At 39.7% G+C, this 18,585-nt stretch overlaps 1 protein-coding gene across 1 annotated transcript in view; it reads left to right on the top strand.

The window, feature by feature from the left end:
* Window positions 1-18,585, top strand: part of CUBN (cubilin) — a 314,813-nt gene that overhangs the window by 192,347 nt on the left and 103,881 nt on the right. Inside the window, exons 37-40 of the mRNA XM_005564724.5 lie at window positions 2,337-2,542; window positions 3,428-3,612; window positions 5,099-5,291; window positions 9,608-9,805. Of these exons, the coding sequence (XP_005564781.3) occupies window positions 2,337-2,542; window positions 3,428-3,612; window positions 5,099-5,291; window positions 9,608-9,805 (782 nt within the window). The remainder of the gene's footprint in view (window positions 1-2,336; window positions 2,543-3,427; window positions 3,613-5,098; window positions 5,292-9,607; window positions 9,806-18,585) is intronic.

Here is an 18,585-nt window from a genome sequence, read left to right as displayed (position 1 = left end):
ATAATAGTCTTCCTAGTGGGTTTGCAGTGTTATCTCATTGTGGTTTTGATTTGCATTTCTCTAATGACTAGTAATGTGGAAAATCTTTTCATGTTTTTATTAACTATTCATAAATCTTCTTTGGAGAAATGTCTATTCAGTTTCTTTGCCATTTTAATTGAGTTATTTGATTTTTAATTTTCGAGTTGCAGGAGTTATTTTATATTCAGGATACTAACTTGGTCATGTGTTTTTATTTTCTTTGGGTAGATATTTAGGGGTGGAATTTCTGGGCATTAATTAGATGTGCATTTAATTTTATGAGAAACTCCCAAATAATTATTCAAAGTGGCTATATCACTATGCAGTCCCACCAGGAATATATAAGACTTCAGTTGCTCTGCGTGCTTGTCAACAATTGATCTTGTCAGTCTTTTAATTTTAGCCCTTATGATGGGTGTGGAATGATATCTGACTGTGGTATTTAAGTTGCATTGCTCTGATGAGTAATCATATAGAGTACTTTTCACATTCTCAGTAGCCATTTTCTTGTCTTCTTTTATGAATATCTGTTCAAGCCCTTTGTCCACTTTTAATTTGGTTGTTTGTTTTTTCATTATCTGTAGGAATTCCTTTTATATTTCAACTATGAGTCCCTTGCTAGATAAATGCTTTACAATTATCTCCCATTTCCCCACCCCAGTCTGTAGCTTGCCTTTTCATTTTTTTAAATATATATATATTTTTCTAGAGAGGATCTCACTCTGTCACATAGGCTGGAGTGAAGTGGCACAATCACCCCTCACTTTAGCCTCGATCTCCCAGGCTTAAGCAATCTTCCTGCCTCAGCCTCCCAAGTAGCTGGGATTATAGGCACAGGCCACCACATAGCTACATTTTATTTTTTGTAGAGAGGGGGTCTCACTGTGTTGCTCAGGCTAGTCTCTAACTCCTGGGCTCAAGTGATCCTCCCACCTCAGCCTCCCAAAGTGCTGAGATTATGCTTGCGAGCCACCACGTGCAGCCTATTTATTTTCTTATTCATGTCTTTAATGAAATGTTTATCAATTCAAATTTATTAATTTTTATCTTATAGTTAGTGCTTTTTGCATTCTGTGTAAGAAATGTTTGCCCATCCCAAGGTCACAAAGATTTTTCTCCATGTTTTCTTCTAGGATATTTATGTTTCTAGCCTTTATATTTACATCCTTGAGAAATGTTAAATTAGTTTCTGGGTATGAAGATAGGCAGAAATAGAGGTTCTTTTTTCCCTATCTTTCTGTAAGGATATCCGTTATTGCAGCACCATTTGTTAAAATGACTTTTCCCCTTGATTTGTCTTGGCACCATGGATTGAATTGGATTGACTATGCATTTATTGGCCCCTACTGGAAATTGTTTCCTATTCCGTTCATCCATTTGTCTACCCTTACACCAATACCACTTTATCTTGAGTAGCTCATGTTTGTAAGCAGTAAGGCCAAGTTTTGAAAATATTCACGAGGCACCTACATGTTCCCGACTCTTTATATATGTTCCCTATGAACATCATATGAGGTAGGTACTGTTTCCTATCTTCAAATCCCCATCACATCACAGTCGCAGAATATAAGACAAGTTGAATAGGTCACATTCAAGCACTAGCCTGTGTTGTTACAAATCCCGTAATTTTGCTGCCTCTCCAGAAATTAAGTACATACGCCTTTGCAGGGCATTTAAGTGCCACCTAAAAGATCCCATCATATTGCCCCAGTTACATGTTTTAATCGTTTCTTTTTTTATTATTTACCTTCAGCCAACTCACACCTTGTCTTAATGGTTTCTTAGAGGTACTCAGTGTTTTTAACAAATCGGGTATCTCTTGCAGGTTTCTGAATATGTCTGGCCCTTCTCTGCACATGTGCCTTGGTGGCATGATTCTTTGCACACCATCTATATTCCTTATATCCAGCTAACATGTATATTTCCATCTCGAAAAATCTTCCCGAGAAGCTATTGCAGAGCCCCACAATCAGATGTGATGCCTCTGCTTTGCAGTTTTAAACACCACTTTATAGCTCTGATGGCACTCACGCTATTCTGCCTTATATATATATTGTCTTCTATATTCGTGCCTGGTTTTGCCCACTAGGAAGAAAACTCCTTGCTGGAAGTATATTCATTGTCTTTGTAGCTATTGAATACGCATTTCAACAAATCCGAGTGAAAGAAATTTTTTGAGACAGCTACATAATTTCGTGATCAAAGTTAAAGAAAGTTTAAAAAAAGTGAACAGGTTAACCTAGCATGTGATCCAGGAAAATCCCAAAGTCTATTCTCTCAGTTTAATCCCTACAAATATTTTTTCCCCAAATCAGATCTTTCCAGTTGGAAGACTCTCAGGACTGCAGCAGAGATTTTGTGGAGATCCGTGAAGGAAATGCCACGGGTCACTTGGTGGGACGATACTGTGGAAACTCCTTCCCTCTCAATTATTCTTCCATCACTGGACATACCCTGTGGGTCAGATTTATCTCAGATGGTTCTGGCAGCGGCACGGGCTTCCAGGCCACATTTATGAAGAGTAAGTTGTTTCTATTTTAGTGATAGCTTACAAAATATGTCTTACAAACTACAAATAATAATTTTCTCAGTAATACATTAAGCAAGAACAATCCTAAACTCTCCACTATTTTCCCACATTGTCTTTGTGAATTACCTTATAACATATTAGAAAAACTAAATTATATATGAATGGCTCAATAAGGGCAAGGGAGAGCACTCTCAAGGGTTCTATTGTTCTTTTTAAGCTCTAATTTCTACCTAATGTTAAATTAGTTTTTTTCATGATATTGTGGTAGAGTCTTGTAATATATTATAGTTTGGGTTTGGTGTATTTATATCAAGTGTGTTTCATTTGATTTCATAAACTCTATATTCTTCACATTTAAGACATTTAGTATTACTTTGGGATTGGCTTAAGTGCTCAAATATAACAATAGGGTATTCTTCTAATAGTGTAAAATGTTAAATATTTTTATTCTGTAGCTCAACTTTTCCATTATTGGCTATTTCATATGTGATTTCAAACTATGAGTTTTTCTTGTAAATTTTTTAAATGTTCCATTCTTTTGAAAAACAAAGTAAAATAGATAAACCATAATTAGAGAGTGGGGCTGCTCACCCCACCTTCCCATGTCCCCAAGTTCCCTAGGGTTCTGGGAACCCCTTTTCACTTGGGAAGTTGTGGCCTCTTTTCACACCATGCAACGTTTTAAGGACCTTTTCTAAGGAAGTAATAGATAGCCCAGAAACCAAAAAGGAAGCAGTATTTCTTTCAATAGTCAGAAAAGAAATCACAGTCAATTAAAAGTCCATGCTTTTCAACACCCTTTGCCTTTTGTTTTTATCATTTGATTAAAGAGCAATTCTAAGTGGGTCTGATTTACTACTCTGTCTTCTCTCCTAGTATTTGGCAATGATAATATTGTGGGAACTCATGGGAAAGTTGCCTCTCCTTTCTGGCCTGAAAACTACCCACATAACTCCAATTACCAATGGACAGTAAATGTGAATGCATCTCACGTTGTCCATGGCCAAATCTTGGAGATGGACATAGAAGAAATACAAAGCTGCTATTATGACAAATTAAGGGTGAGTTTCCACATGCGATCAATGTTCATAAATATTGGTGAATTGCTATTGGTAAAAATACATCCAAGGTAACGTCTATTCAAGCATTTGCAAATCATGTGGGATAGTCTGCTCTAAATCATGATTAGAGCAGACTGCCTCTAGATTACATGGACAAAGGCAGTTTCAGTATTGTATTGATTATTTTCCATTTCATATCTAAGGGGTTTTTTAGGATTATTATTATTTTCCTGTTGAGCTTTCTCTAAGAATGCATGTGTATCCTAAATAAGTATTTATTCTGTCTTCTTCCCACTGTCCTCTTTGTTTTTATGTTAGAGTATTAAAAGTTTTAAGGATCATACAAAAATAAATATAAATAGGAAAATCATGGTGATCATTGCTATCCAGACACTGGCTACTGTATCAATTCCAGAAACACAATCAAATTCTTACAGGGTATGACTCTACCTTATTCATCTTGGATTCTTGGTCATGAATCCAACCAGTACCTGCTGGATATCCAATGTGTATGGGAATGGCTATTACATAATCTGTTTGGTAGAGGATTTTATAATAACTGTTAATATGAATTTGTCCTGAGCTATTTAAAAATTATCACAAAATATACCTCGAAATAGGTCATTTGAGATTTTAAAACCAAAAGCAGGAGATTTATTAAGTGCTTTGAACATGTGAGCCCTGCAAGTTTTGGTTATTTTGTTGTCATGAATTCTTCTTTCCTTCTGTGGAAATATGGACTCCTTTAGGGTACCTGTTCACTTTCTCTCGGTAAAGTTTTTCTCTTCTTGTTATTTTCCCTTCTTTCCTCCTGATTCCTCCCTTTAAAGCCCCAAAGCACATTTATTAAGTACTGTTGTTAGGCAGCCATCCTGGTTCCTATTTTTCCATCCACAGATTTTACTGTAAATCATCTTATGAGTGATTCCCACAGTGCATGTTTATTAATATAATTCTGCAACAAAGATGCAAATGTTTTCAAAACATTAAATTACCTTCAATAATATTTTATATTCTCTGGCGGTATCTGTTTTAAGCTAAAATAAAATGTTTACTCATTTGTCATTTTTTTGGGTTATAACATTGTAATAATATAAGGCATCTTTTTTTTTTTTTTTGAGACGGAGTCTCGCTCTGTGCCCAGGCTAGAGTGCAGTGGCCGGATCTCAGCTCACTGCAAGCTCCGCCTCCCAGGTTCATGCCATTCTCCTGCCTCAGCCTCCCGAGTAGCTGGGACTACAGGCGCCCGCCACCACGCCCGGCTCATTTTTTGTGTTTTCAGTAGAGATGGGGTTTCACCGTGTTAGCCAGGATGGTCTCGATCTCCTGACCTCGTGATCTGCCCATCTCGGCCTCCCAAAGTGCTGGGATTACAGGCTTGAGCCACCGCGCCCGGCCAAGACATCTTTTTTATTTTATCTTTTTATGAAGAAAAATATAGATGATTGCCTAAATACAATGCTCTATTATCTGTTTTTATGTGCAGATCTATGATGGGCCTAGCATTCACGCCCGCCTAATTGGAGCTTACTGTGGTACCCAGACTGAATCTTTCAGCTCCACCGGAAATTCTTTGACATTTCATTTTTACTCCGACTCTTCAATCTCAGGGAAGGGATTCCTTCTGGAATGGTTTGCTGTGGATGCACCTGATGGTGTTTTACCTACCATTGCTCCAGGTGTGTTTGCTAATAAATGAAGTTCTTTTTAGGACTGATATGTGCAGGCCACTGTTTCAAAGGGTCCTATCATAACAGGGGCCAGATATAAAAAATAAGAAGTACAGCCCCAAAGCCCTTCCACCTTATGTTCAGATGTTATTTTAAATTCATAAACACTACCTTTTGTAAAAATTATACATTTCTTTCTAAAAAATGCAGGCTTCCCATTACATTGTTTATATTATAATAATTAGGGGCTTGATATCCATAAGATCATCTACTTACAATTTCTAGAGACCACTTTAGAAATCCCTGAAAATTTGATTTGCAGATACTACATATGTACATTCACACACAGACACACACACACACACACACACACACACACACAATCAGTTAGTTAAGGATCAACTCGTCAAAGTAACTGTTTTTCCTCTGCATTTTATTTCAAATGTACTTTCAGAAATGCTTCAGTTTCTCCTTAGCTGGTTGTAAATTTTCATGTTTCAAAGTAAAATGGGCCTAATTTTAAACTTTTATTTTACTGTTTTACATTCCTAATCTCCTCAGTGAAAGTAATATTGAGGTAGCATTGTTTGGGGAAACATTTTTTCTTGAAAATTATTTAAATGAGGCTGGGCATGGTGGCTCGCACCTGTAATCCCAGCACTTTGGCAGGCCGAAGTCAACGGATCACTTGTGGTCAGAAGATCAAGACTAGCCTGGCCAACATGGCAGAACCCCATCTCTACTAAAAATACAAAAATTAGCTGGGCGTGGTGGAGTGCATCTGTAGCCTCAGCTACTCGGGAGGCTGAGACATGAGAATTGCTTGAACCAGGAGGCAGAGATTGTAGTGATCCGAGAACATGCCACTGCACTCCAGCCCGGGTGACAGAGTGAGACTCTGTCTCGAAAAGAAAAGAAAAGAAATGAAATTTATGTAAATGAATTTGAGTGTTTCTTATGGATTTGAGGATTGATATAGAAGAAATTCATCAGATATTTCTTGAGGATAGTCTAAGTCCTTGAATACTTGATTAGAACACAGAATTAGGGTATCTCATTGAAGAACATTCAAACTCTGAACTTGTTCTATGACTTAAAAGATTAGCCTGTTTTCTTCTAACTTCTTCTATCGGCAGAATAATGAAGATAATTTGTACTTATATTTATTTAATGTCCCTTAGTATTCCATTCTGAAATGTTGTTCTTACCTCTCTAATAAGGTGCTTTCATGATATTGAATATGAATCTCTTCCTTAAAATATTGATCTGTTTAAAAGTAAAGAACCATCAGCAAGATTGACAAATGCAATTTAGAGGCGACATTTAATTCTGGATGGATATATCCAGAGCTCTTAGAAATAAACTTGAGTTAAGCTTTCTTTCATATTTACAAACCTCAAGGTAGAAAACGATTTACTTACTTGTTTAAAATATTATACCAACAAATTTTCTTCTAATATTTTATTATGAAATTCCATAATTATATGATGTAAGTGGACAGGTGAGTAAGAGAACCATAAACCTTATTTCCCTTAGTCAAGAAGAAAAAGGAAAAAGGAAAGTAAGAGGTCAAGAGAATTTTAGAGTTTACTAATTATCTAGATGGTGTAAGTGATTATCTTGTAATGATACCACACTGTGAAAGTTTCATTAAAACTAAAAAACCTTAATATTTTGAAATATATCAACTTATTGAGAATTGTCCTATCAGCTTTTTTTTTTTTTTTTTTTTTTTGAGATGGAGTCTCTGTCGCCCAGGCTGGAGTGCAGTGACCTGATCTCAACTCACTGCAAGCTCCGCCTTCCGGGTCCATGCCATTCTCCTGCCTCTGCCTCCGGAGTAACTGGTACTACAGTCGCTCGATGCTGTGCCCGGCTAATTTTTTGTATTTTTAGTAGAGACGGGGTTTCACCGTGTTAGCCAGGATGGTCTCGATCTCCTGACCTCGTGATCCGCCCGCCTGGGCCTCCCAAAGTGCTGGAGTTACAGGCATGAGCCACGGTGTCTGGCCTGTCCTATCAGCATTTCCTATACACACATATATTTAATTTAAATCAGCACATATTTATTGAGAATTTATTATGGATACACTGAGGAGACTAAGAAAGGAAACTGAGATACAATCTCTACTCTCCAGGAACTTCAAAGTAATGGGAACCAGGCATAATGACTCGTGCCTGTAATCCCAGCCCTTTGGGAGGCTAAGGCAGGAAGCTTGCTTGAAGCCCAGGAGTTTGAGAGCTGCCTGGGCAACAGAGGGAGAATCCATCTCTACAAAAGATTCAAAAAGTTAGGTAGGCATCGTGGTGCATGCCTGTAGTCCCAGCTACTCGGGAGGCAGAGGCAGGGGAATTGCCTGAGCCTAGAAATTCAACGCTGCCCATGAGCAGTGATCATGACACTGAACTCCAGTGAGACCCTGTCTTAAATCAATGAATAGTAAAAATAAATAATAAAAAAAAGAGATTGGGAAAGAAAAAGCACTCGTGTCAGTTAAAGAATGGTATCGTAATTAAATGGGTAAATGACAAAGCAAGTGGTACCAATAGCAAATAAGCAAGGGAAGGAAAATGAGCTTACTGTGGATGAGGGTCAACTGAAGGAAATTCAATGTGTCAAGTAGGAAAAAGAGTTGGTGTATCAGTCAGGAAAAACTCAGCCATATGGCGGTAACAAAGAATTTCAAACTCTTAGGTGCTGAAAACAACAGGTCTCCTTCTACATGGTCCTCTTGTGTTAACTGGGTGCCTCTCATCATCCATCACTTCCTAACTCAGGCTGTTGGAGCTCCCATTGTCTGTGACATTGCCTGAGACCATGGCAGGAGGCAAAAGAGCCCTTGGATGTCTTGCTTTAAAAGTGCTCAGTGTAAAGTAACACATGCCTTTTGCTCATAGTTCATTGACCAAAACTGGTCAAATGGTCTCTCCCAGCCATTTGCAGAATGCAGTTCTACTATGTGTTTGGAAATGGAGACAAAGGAAATATCTGGCAAACAGCACCAATGACCCACAGTCATTATAACCACATTTTATAAATTCAAGATAAGAAATATTTCACATAGAGGAAAACCTTAAAATTTGAAGATACTGGATAACATTCAGCATTCAGATTTTCCGTGTGAAATTGCTTTAAAAAAATCTGTAGCCTACATAGTAATAGGATAAAGAAATCAGGACCTAGTTCTACAATATTTTATATTCACTTCCTGTTGGCCTTGATAAGATGCAAACATATTATGGTATAAAAGTCATAAACTTCTGAAATGGTGAAGAATAGACCTCTGAAATCTATTCCTCCATAAAAGTGATGGCAAAAAAAAAAAAATTGTTAAAATCAACTTTTTGAGAACTCTGGAAATAGACCAAAGCCTTACAACAATCTGAGGCATATGTATTCAAGAAAAATCACTGAATCTCAGTAAGAGTCGTTTTTCTGGCATTCTCTTCCTATTGCCATCTCTCTCTCCTCCTAGCTTTGTAGTAGCCTCATGACCACAGTAGCTGTGAAAATGAGCAGCTTTAATAGCCGTGGGTAGTGGGGCAGCAGAGGTCCAGGGAACAGCCCATATCCGCAGCACTGCCCTTATTCCAGTTTAGCGACTTACTGGAAAACTGCATTCTCAGGTCTTGTCTTCACAGGACCTGGGCAAGAACTCACTCTTGTGTAAACAGCCCTGTCCCTGGGGTCTTTGCTGAAAAAAATCAGCAACAGCTGTTTCACATCACAACCGTGTGAGGCAGTGACACCAGTTACAGCTAATGAGAAACTGACCAGGAAACTTGAAAGGAAAAAATGGGGAAGGAGATGTCCACTGGGGCTTTGAAAAGCTCTGACATGTTTCTGGAAATCTAGAAGGCCACACACATAAGCCCAGCTGTACACATGCCCAGAAACAGACCCTGAGAAGGCCCTAATCTGTCACCTCAAAGTTGCCTAGATATAAATTACATAAGTAGCTACGCAAAAATGATAACGAAACATGAGAAACACGGGAATGAATGCAGTTCTACCTCAGTAATACAGGGGGTCCTCTACCTGTCTTTATTGATGCCTGAATAGTCAGCACTCAGTGTTAAATGGGTTATATAGCAAAATTATGGTGAAAATGGAGAACACAATGCATTTTCTTTTACATCAAAGATCAGTTACAGAAACCGCGGCTCTCCGAATCTGTGGGTTAAATACGATATTCATTGATTTCTCTGAGAAATGGTTTCAGTTGATTGCTTCTTTTCAGTAGAGGGCTGTCACTTCCAGGTGAAAAAGTGCTAGCGTCTTTTCCATTAGGGCTGTGTCAAAGATGTTGCTTTCTATTCTACAGGTGCTTGTGGTGGCTTCCTGAGGACAGGAGATGCACCCGTGTTTCTCTTCTCCCCGGGCTGGCCTGACAGTTACAGTAATAGAATGGACTGTACGTGGCTCATCCAGGCTCCCGACTCTACCGTGGAACTCAACATCCTTTCCCTGGACATTGAATCTCACCGAACGTGTGCCTATGATAGCCTTGTGATACGAGACGGTGAGAACATTGTAAAGAATGCTGAGTTTCAGCCCTGACACGTATTTAGTTCTAGTCCATTATCTCGCGTACTGCCTCCATCTGTTTGGTTTGGAATTACACAGATATGGTCAAGGAAGGTATCAGTACCAGAATTGGCTACAACTCCTGAAGGACATAGGAAAGTATTAAATTACCTGTCGCAAAATGTCAGGAATAGTACATTTCTATAAGGAAAAAAGGCTTTCTTAGAGGCCTACAAAGGAAAGAATAGTCTGAATGTCAACATTGTTCACCTCTCCTATTGAGGTGCCTCTGAGATAAATATTGATATTTTATACTTCTGGCTTTAAGATCCAAGTGAAAAAAATACTTACAATTGTAATGTGACTGGATACAGTGGCTCACACCATAATCCCAGAACTTTGGGAGGTCGAGGCAGAAGGATCACTTGAGTCCAGGAGTTCAAGACCAGCCTGGGCAGCAGAATGAGACCCTGTCTCTAAAATAATAAGAAGAATATAAAATAGTAATGTATTCATTTCTCGTTGTCCCCTGAATCTGGGTCGAACAGGTAGAATTAAGGGGTGATATTGTTGTATTCTTTCCTCTGTACACAGGCATGGTGTTGCTATGTGACATAAAGTTCGAGACATAAATATTGCTGATGTATGCCTTATGCAAAATTGGGCTTCACAGTTTGCATGGACTGGAATGAAGGAGGACAGCAGAAAGGCCACATCCTCCACATCAGTATTTCTCAGTGTGGCCCCCAGATCTACAGCGTCATTTGTTAGATGTGCACATTCTCAGCAAAAAGAAACGTGTTTGCCTTCGCCCCACAGGTTGCTAGTGTGTAAGATCTTGTCTCCCTTATCCCCGATCCCTAGACAGTTGCTGAATGAGAAAAAATCAAATGGTGGAGCTGCTTTATGTCCCTTCTGTAGAGGCAGGACACTAAGTAGAGACTCAAGTCAATCATACACACATTGTGAGATGTCAAAGCATGACTCTCCCCCATCTTCCCATCAGCAATCGGCTATCAGCACGTTGCACAGAGAAGCACCAAAGCACCAGAATGCTCTCTTCCCATCTAAGCCTTCCTGTGCATATTGAAATTTAAAACTTTTCATGTAATGGAAAGGATGTGTATCCTTGCACACATAATTCTAGTGTTCAGAACCTACTAGAAGCTTTAAAAAATGTCAAAAAAAAATCTTCAGTAGGTAACTGCATCAATGAAGTAAATTGTGGTTATTCTTTTAAAATCACATTCCACTGAGTTGTTTTTGCTCCATCACTAACTTCTCTTGGAAGCCGGGAGCCTGGGGAGCAGTCCTGTTTTCCTGTATGACTTTGCACAGGTCACTAAGTGGCTCCAAACCCGTTCTATCTGTGAGATAGACAAATACCTCCCTCACAGGCTTTTTCTGAGGATTAAGGAAAGTAATAAATGCAATCTTTTAGCAAAAGTACAAGCATTTTGTAGATGATGAATTTGGAATAGTTCAGATTTCAGTTTACTTAGATGGAAATTTCTTTTTTTTTTTTTAAATTTATTTATTATTATTATACTTTAAGTTGTAGGGTACATGTGCATAACGTGCAGGTTTGTTACATACGTATACTTGTGCCATGTTGGTGTGCTGCACCCATCAACTCGTCATTTACATCAGGTATAACTCCCAATGCAATCCCTCCCCCCTCCCCCCTCCCCATGATAGGCCCCGGTGTGTGATGTTCCCCTTCCTGAGTCCAAGTGATCTCATTGTTCAGTTCCCACCTATGAGTGAGAACATGCGGTGTTTGGTTTTCTGTTCTTGTGATAGTTTGCTAAGAATGATGGTTTCCAGCTGCATCCATGTCCCTACAAAGGACACAAACTCATCCTTTTTGATGGCTGCATAGTATTCCATGGTGTATATGTGCCACATTTTCTTAATCCAATCTGTCACTCATGGACATTTGGGTTGATTCCAAGTCTTTGCTATTGTGAATAGTGCTGCAATAAACATACGTGTGCCTGTGTCTTTATAGCAGCATAATTTATAATCCTTTGGGTATATACCCAGTAATGGGATGGCTGGGTCATGTGGTACATCTAGTTCTAGATCCTTGAGAAATCGCCATACTGTTTTCCAAAATGGTTGAACTAGTTTACAATCCCACCAACAGTGTAAAAGTGTTCCTATTTCTCCACATCCTCTCCAGCACCTGTTGTTTCCTGACTTTTTAATGATCGCCATTCTAACTGGTGTGAGATGGTATCTCATTGTGGTTTTGATTTGCATTTCTCTGATGGCCAGTGATGATGAGCATTTTTTCATGTGTCTGTTGGCTGTATGAATGTCTTCTTTTAAGAAATGTCTGTTCATATCCTTTGCCCACTTTTTGATGGGGTTGTTTGTTTTTTTCTTATAGATTTGTTTGAGTTCTTTGTAGGTTCTGGATATTAGCCCTTTGTCAGATGAGTAGATTGCAAAAATTTTCTCCCATTCTGTAGGTTGCCTGTTCACTCTGATGGTAGTTTCTTTTGCTGTGCAGAAGCTCTTTAGTTTAATGAGATCCCATTTGTCAATTTTGGCTTTTGCTGCCATTGCTTTTGGTGTTTTAGACATGAAGTCTTTGCCCATGCCTATGTCCTGAATGGTACTACCTAGGTTTTCCTCTAGGATTTTTATGGTATTAGGTCTAACATTTAAGTCTCTAATCCATCTTGAATTAATTTTCGTATAAGGAGTAAGGAAAGGATCCAGTTTCAGCTTTCTACTTATGGCTAGCCAATTTTCCCAGCACCATTTATTAAATAGGGAATCCTTTCCCCATTTCTTGTTTCTCAGGTTTGTCAAAGATCAGATGGCTGTAGATGTGTGGTATTATTTCTGGGGACTCTGTTCTGTTCCATTGGTCTATATCTCTGTTTTGGTACCAGTACCATGCTGTTTTGGTTACTGTAGCCTTGTCGTATAGTTTGAAGTCAGGTAGCATGATGCTTCCAGCTTTGTTCTTTTGACTTAGGATTGTCTTGGAGATGCGGGCTCTTTTTTGGTTCCATATGAACTTTAAAGCAGTTTTTTCCAATTCTGTGAAGAAACTCATTGGTAGCTTGATGGGGATGGCATTGAATCTATAAATTACCTTGGGCAGTATGGCCATTTTCACGATATTGATTCTTCCTATCCATGAGCATGGTATGTTCTTCCATTTGTTTGTGTCCTCTTTTATTTCACTGAGCAGTGGTTTGTAGTTCTCCTTGAAGAGGTCCTTTACATCCCTTGTAAGTTGGATTCCTAGGTATTTTATTCTCTTTGAAGCAATTGTGAATGGAAGTTCATTCCTGATTTGGCTCTCTGTTTGTCTGTTACTGGTGTATAAGAATGCTTGTGATTTTTGCACATTAATTTTGTATCCTGAGACTTTGCTGAAGTTGCTTATCAGCTTAAGGAGATTTTGGGCTGAGACAATGGGGTTTTCTAAATATACAATCATGTCATCTGCAAACAGGGACAATTTGACTTCTTCTTTTCCTAACTGAATACCCTTGATTTCTTTCTCTTGCCTAATTGCCCTAGCCAGAACTTCCAACACTATGTTGAATAGGAGTGGTGAGAGAGGGCATCCCTGTCTTGTGCCAGTTTTCAAAGGGAATTTTTCCAGTTTTTGCCCATTCAGTATGATATTGGCTGTGGGTTTGTCATAAATAGCTCTTATTGTTTTGAGGTACGTTCCATCAATACCGAATTTATTGAGCGTTTTTAGCATGAAGGGCTGTTGAATTTTGTCAAAAGCCTTTTCTGCATCTATTGAGATAATCATGTGGTTCTTGTCTTTGGTTCTGTTTATATGCTGGATTATGTTTATTGATTTGCGAATGTTGAACCAGCCTTGCATCCCAGGGATGAAGCCCACTTGATCATGGTGGATAAGCTTTTTGATGTGTTGCTGAATCTGGTTTGCCAGTATTTTATTGAGGATTTTTGCATCGATGTTCATCAGGGATATTGGTCTAAAATTCTCTTTTTTTGTTGTGTCTCTGCCAGGCTTTGGTATCAGGATGATGTTGGCCTCATAAAATGAGTTAGGGAGGGTTCCCTCTTTTTCTATTGATTGGAATAGTTTCAGAAGGAATGGTACCAACTCCTCCTTGTACCTCTGGTAGAATTCAGCTGTGAATCCATCTGGTCCTGGACTTTTTTTGGTTGGTAGGCTATTAATTATTGCCTCAATTTCAGAGCCTGCTATTGGTCTCTTCAGGGATTCAACTTCTTCCTGGTTTAGTCTTGGAAGAGTGTAAGTGTCCAGGAAATTATCCATTTCTTCTAGATTTTCCAGTTTATTTGCGTAGAGGTGTTTATAGTATTCTCTGATGGTAGTTTGTATTTCTGTGGGGTCGGTGGTGATATCCCCTTTATCATTTTTAATTGCGTCGATTTGATTCTTCTCTCTTTTCTTCTTTATTAGTCTTGCTAGCGGTCTGTCAATTTTGTTGATCTTTTCAAAAAACCAACTCCTGGATTCATTGATTTTTTGGAGAGTTTTTTGTGTCTCTATCTCCTTCAGTTCTGCTCTGATCTTAGTTATTTCTTGCCTTTTGCTAGCTTTTGAATGTGTTTGCTCTTGCTTCTCTAGTTCTTTTAATTGCGATGTTAGAGTGTCAATTTTAAATCTTTCCTGCTTTCTCTTGTGGGCATTTAGTGCTATAAATTTCCCTCTACACACTGCTTTAAATGTGTCCCAGAGATTCTGGTATGTTGTATCTTTGTTCTCATTGGTTTCAAAGAACATCTTTATCTCTGCCTTCATTTCGTTATGTACCCAGTAGTCATTCAGGAGCAGGTTGTTCAGTTTCCATGTAGTTGAGCGGTTTTGATTGAGTTTCTTTGTCCTGAGTTCTAGTTTGATTGCACTGTGGTCTGAGAGACAGTTTGTTATAATTTCTGTTCTTGTACATTTGCTGAGGAGTGTTTTACTTCCAATTACGTGGTTGATTTTGGAGTAAGTACGATGTGGTGCTGAGAAGAATGTATATTCTGTTGATTTGGGGTGGAGAGTTCTATAGATGTCTATTAGGTCTGCTTGCTGCAGAGATGAGTTCAATTCCTGGATATCCTTGTTAACTTTCTGTCTCGTTGATCTGTCTAATGTTGACAGTGGAGTGTTGAAGTCTCCCATTATTATTGTATGGGAGTCTAAGTCTCTTTGTAAGTCTCTAAGGACTTGCTTTATGAATCTGGGTGCTCCTGTATTGGGTGCATATATATTTAGGATAGTTAGCTCTTCCTGTTGAATTGATCCCTTTACCATTATGTAATGGCCTTCTTTGTCTCTTTTGATCTTTGATGGTTTAAAGTCTGTTTTATCAGAGACTAGTATTGCAACCCCCGCTTTTTTTTGTTCTCCATTTGCTTGGTAAATCTTCCTCCATCCCTTTATTTTGAGCCTATGTATGTCTCTGCGTGTGAGATGGGTCTCCTGAATACAGCAGACTGATGGGTCTTGACTCTTTATCCAGTTTGCCAGTCTGTGTCTTTTAATTGGAGCATTTAGTCCATTTACATTTAAGGTTAAGATTGTTATGTGTGAACTTGATCCTGCCATTATGATATTAACTGGTTATTTTGCTCGTTAGTTGATGCAGTTTCTTCCTAGCCTCGATGGTCTTTACATTTTGGCATGTTTTTGCAATGGCTGGTACCGGTTGTTCCTTTCCATGTTTAGTGCTTCCTTCAGGGTCTCTTGTAAGGCAGGCCTAGTGGTGACAAAATCTCTAAGCATTTGCTTATCTGTAAAGGATTTTATTTCTCCTTCACTTATGAAACTTAGTTTGGCTGGATATGAAATTCTGGGTTTAAAATTCTTTTCTTTAAGAATGTTGAATATTGGCCCCCACTCTCTTCTGGCTTGGAGAGTTTCTGCCGAGAGATCTGCTGTTAGTCTGATGGGCTTCCCTTTGTGGGTAACCCGACCTTTCTCTCTGGCTGCCCTTAAGATTTTTTCCTTCATTTCAACTTTGGTGAATCTGGCAATTATGTGTCTTGGAGTTGCTCTTCTGGAGGAGTATCTTTGTGGCGTTCTCTGTATTTCCTGGATTTGAATGTTGGCCTGCTCTACTAGGTTGGGGAAGTTCTCCTGGATGATATCCTGAAGAGTGTTTTCCAACTTGGTTCCATTTTCCCCCTCACTTTCAGGCACCCCAATCAGATGTAGATTTGGTCTTTTTACATAATCCCATACTTCTTGCAGGCTTTGTTCATTTCTTTTTCTTCTTTTTTCTTTTGGTTTCTCTTCTCGCTTCATTTCATTCATTTGATCCTCAATTGCAGATACTCTTTCTTCCAGTTGATCGAGTCGGTTACTGAAGCTTGTGCATTTGTCACGTATTTCTCGTGTCATGGTTTCCATCTCTTTCATTTCGTTTATGACCTTCTCTGCATTAATTACTCTAGCCATCAATTCTTCCACTTTTTTTTCAAGATTTTTAGTTTCTTTGCGCTGGGTACGTAATTCCTCCTTTAGCTCTGAGAAATTTGATGGACTGAAGCCTTCTTCTCTCATCTCGTCAAAGTTATTCTCCGTCCAGCTTTGATCCGTTGCTGGCGATGAGCTGCGCTCCTTTGCCGGGGGAGATGCGCTCTTATTTTTTGAATTTCCAGCTTTTCTGCCCTGCTTTTTCCCCATCTTTGTAGTTTTATCTGCCTCTGGTCTTTGATGATGGTGATGTACTGATGGGGTTTTGGTGTAGGTGTCCTTCCTGTTTGATAGTTTTCCTTCTAACAGTCAGGACCCTCAGCTGTAGGTCTGTTGGAGATTGCTTGAGGTCCACTCCAGACCCTGTTTGCCTGGGTATCAGCAGCAGAGGCTGCAGAAGATAGAATATTTCTGAACAGCGAGTGTCCCTGTCTGATTCTTGCTTTGGAAGCTTCCTCTCAGGGGTGTACTCCACCCTGTGAGGTGTGGGGTGTCAGACTGCCCCTAGTGGGGGATGTCTCCCAGTTAGGCTACTCAGGGGTCAGGGACTCACTTGAGCAGGGAGTCTGTCCCTTCTCAGATCTCAACCTCCGTGTTGGGAGATCCACTGCTCTCTTCAAAGCTGTCAGACAGAGACATTTGCATCTGCAGAGGTTTCGGCTGCATTTTGTTATTGTTTACTGTGCCCTGTCCCCAGAGGTGGAGTCTACAGAGACAGGCAGGTTTCCTTGAGCTGCTGTGAGCTCCACCCAGTTCGAGCTTCCCAGCAGCTTTGTTTACCTACTTAAGCCTCAGCAATGGCGGGCGCCCCTCCCCCAGCCTCGCTGCTGCCTTGCCGGTAGATCACAGACTGCTGCGCTAGCAATGAGGGAGGCTCCGTGGGTGTGGGACCCTCCCGGCCAGGTGTGGGATATGATCTCCTGGTGTGCCTGTTTGCTTAAAGCGCAGTATTGGGGTGGGAGTTACCCGATTTTCCAGGTGTTGTGTGTCTCAGTTCCCCTGGCTAGGAAAAGGGATTCCCTTCCCCCTTGCGCTTCCCAGGTGAGGCAATGCCTCGCCCTGCTTCAGCTCTCGCTGGTCGGGCTGCAGCAGCTGACCAGCACCGATCGTCTGGCACTCCCCAGTGAGATGAACCCAGTAGCTCAGTTGAAAATGCAGAAATCACCGGTCTTCTGTGTCGCTCGCGCTGGGAGTTGGAGACTGGAGCTGTTTCTATTCGGCCATCTTGCTCCGCCCCCCTCGGAAATTTCTGAGAGAGGTTTAATCAATGTCCTTGCTCAGGCACAGGGTGGCTTGAAAGAGCAAAAGAAACTAAGGTGCATGCCAAAACAACACAAATATTTTAAATTGGTTGTGCGGCCTGTCCATATGGATTCCTTTTTATGCACTGGCAATGTGAGTAGATGCTCAATAAGGTTCCTTCCTTCCTCATTTGTTTAATTATTTATTCAAGAAATAGTTATTGAGTGCCTAGTCAGTTGGTGGGTATTATAGTTATTTACACATTGTTAATGTATTTTTATGACTAAATTTTAAATCCCACTTCAATTATTTGATCTTTGCCCGGCCAGCCTTTTGCTTCTGAGTAGCAGAAGCATGTCACATTCTAAAGCAAATATCTAAAGCCAACTGGCCACAGACAGAGATACTTATGTGCTATTCCTGCTCATGCAATTGGCCCATCATCGCAGGCCTTTGGCTGTATGGAGGCTGTGAACCTTCCTGGGCTACCCCAGAGAGAGTCATGCAGCATTCTTGGGAGAACCGAGTCACCGTCCCACCTCCTTATTCATTTCATAGAGTTGCCATGGTTTGAATGAATCAGTTTCTTCCAGACCACATACCTACCAATTCTGCAACCAAAGATTCCCCCAAACTGGATTCTGTGATACTACATTGGTCCTAGAAAAACTTTTAAATAGAAAAGAAATTGTATAAAAAAATCAGTAATCCTTTAATCTAGTTCCAGATCTTAAGCATACTTTCTTCATGACCTTAGATAAATCATTTAATAGCATGGTTTGGGGGCATCTGAGGTTAATCTGCAAAGGTTAACATCACTGTTAACTTCTATGCTCTATGCCTTTGCATACAGCAAAGTGACTTGTATCTCCTGTTAAGATTCAGTTCCTCATATACAAAATGGGGGTAAAAATAAATGCCTACCTAATAGTGTCACTGTGAAGATAAAATCAGATAGTACATGTGAAGCACTTAAAGGGGTATATAGTAATTGCTCAATAAATGTCAGTCTTGAATAATCTTGGGGCCTCAGTTTCTATATCTGTAAAATGAGGAGATTGGAATAGAGAAAGAATTCCCAAGTTGCCTTC

Source organism: Macaca fascicularis, chromosome 9 (genome assembly GCF_037993035.2).
Source record: "Macaca fascicularis isolate 582-1 chromosome 9, T2T-MFA8v1.1".
Lineage (NCBI taxonomy): Eukaryota > Metazoa > Chordata > Mammalia > Primates > Cercopithecidae > Macaca > Macaca fascicularis.
This window is presented reverse-complemented; position numbering and strand designations above follow the sequence as displayed.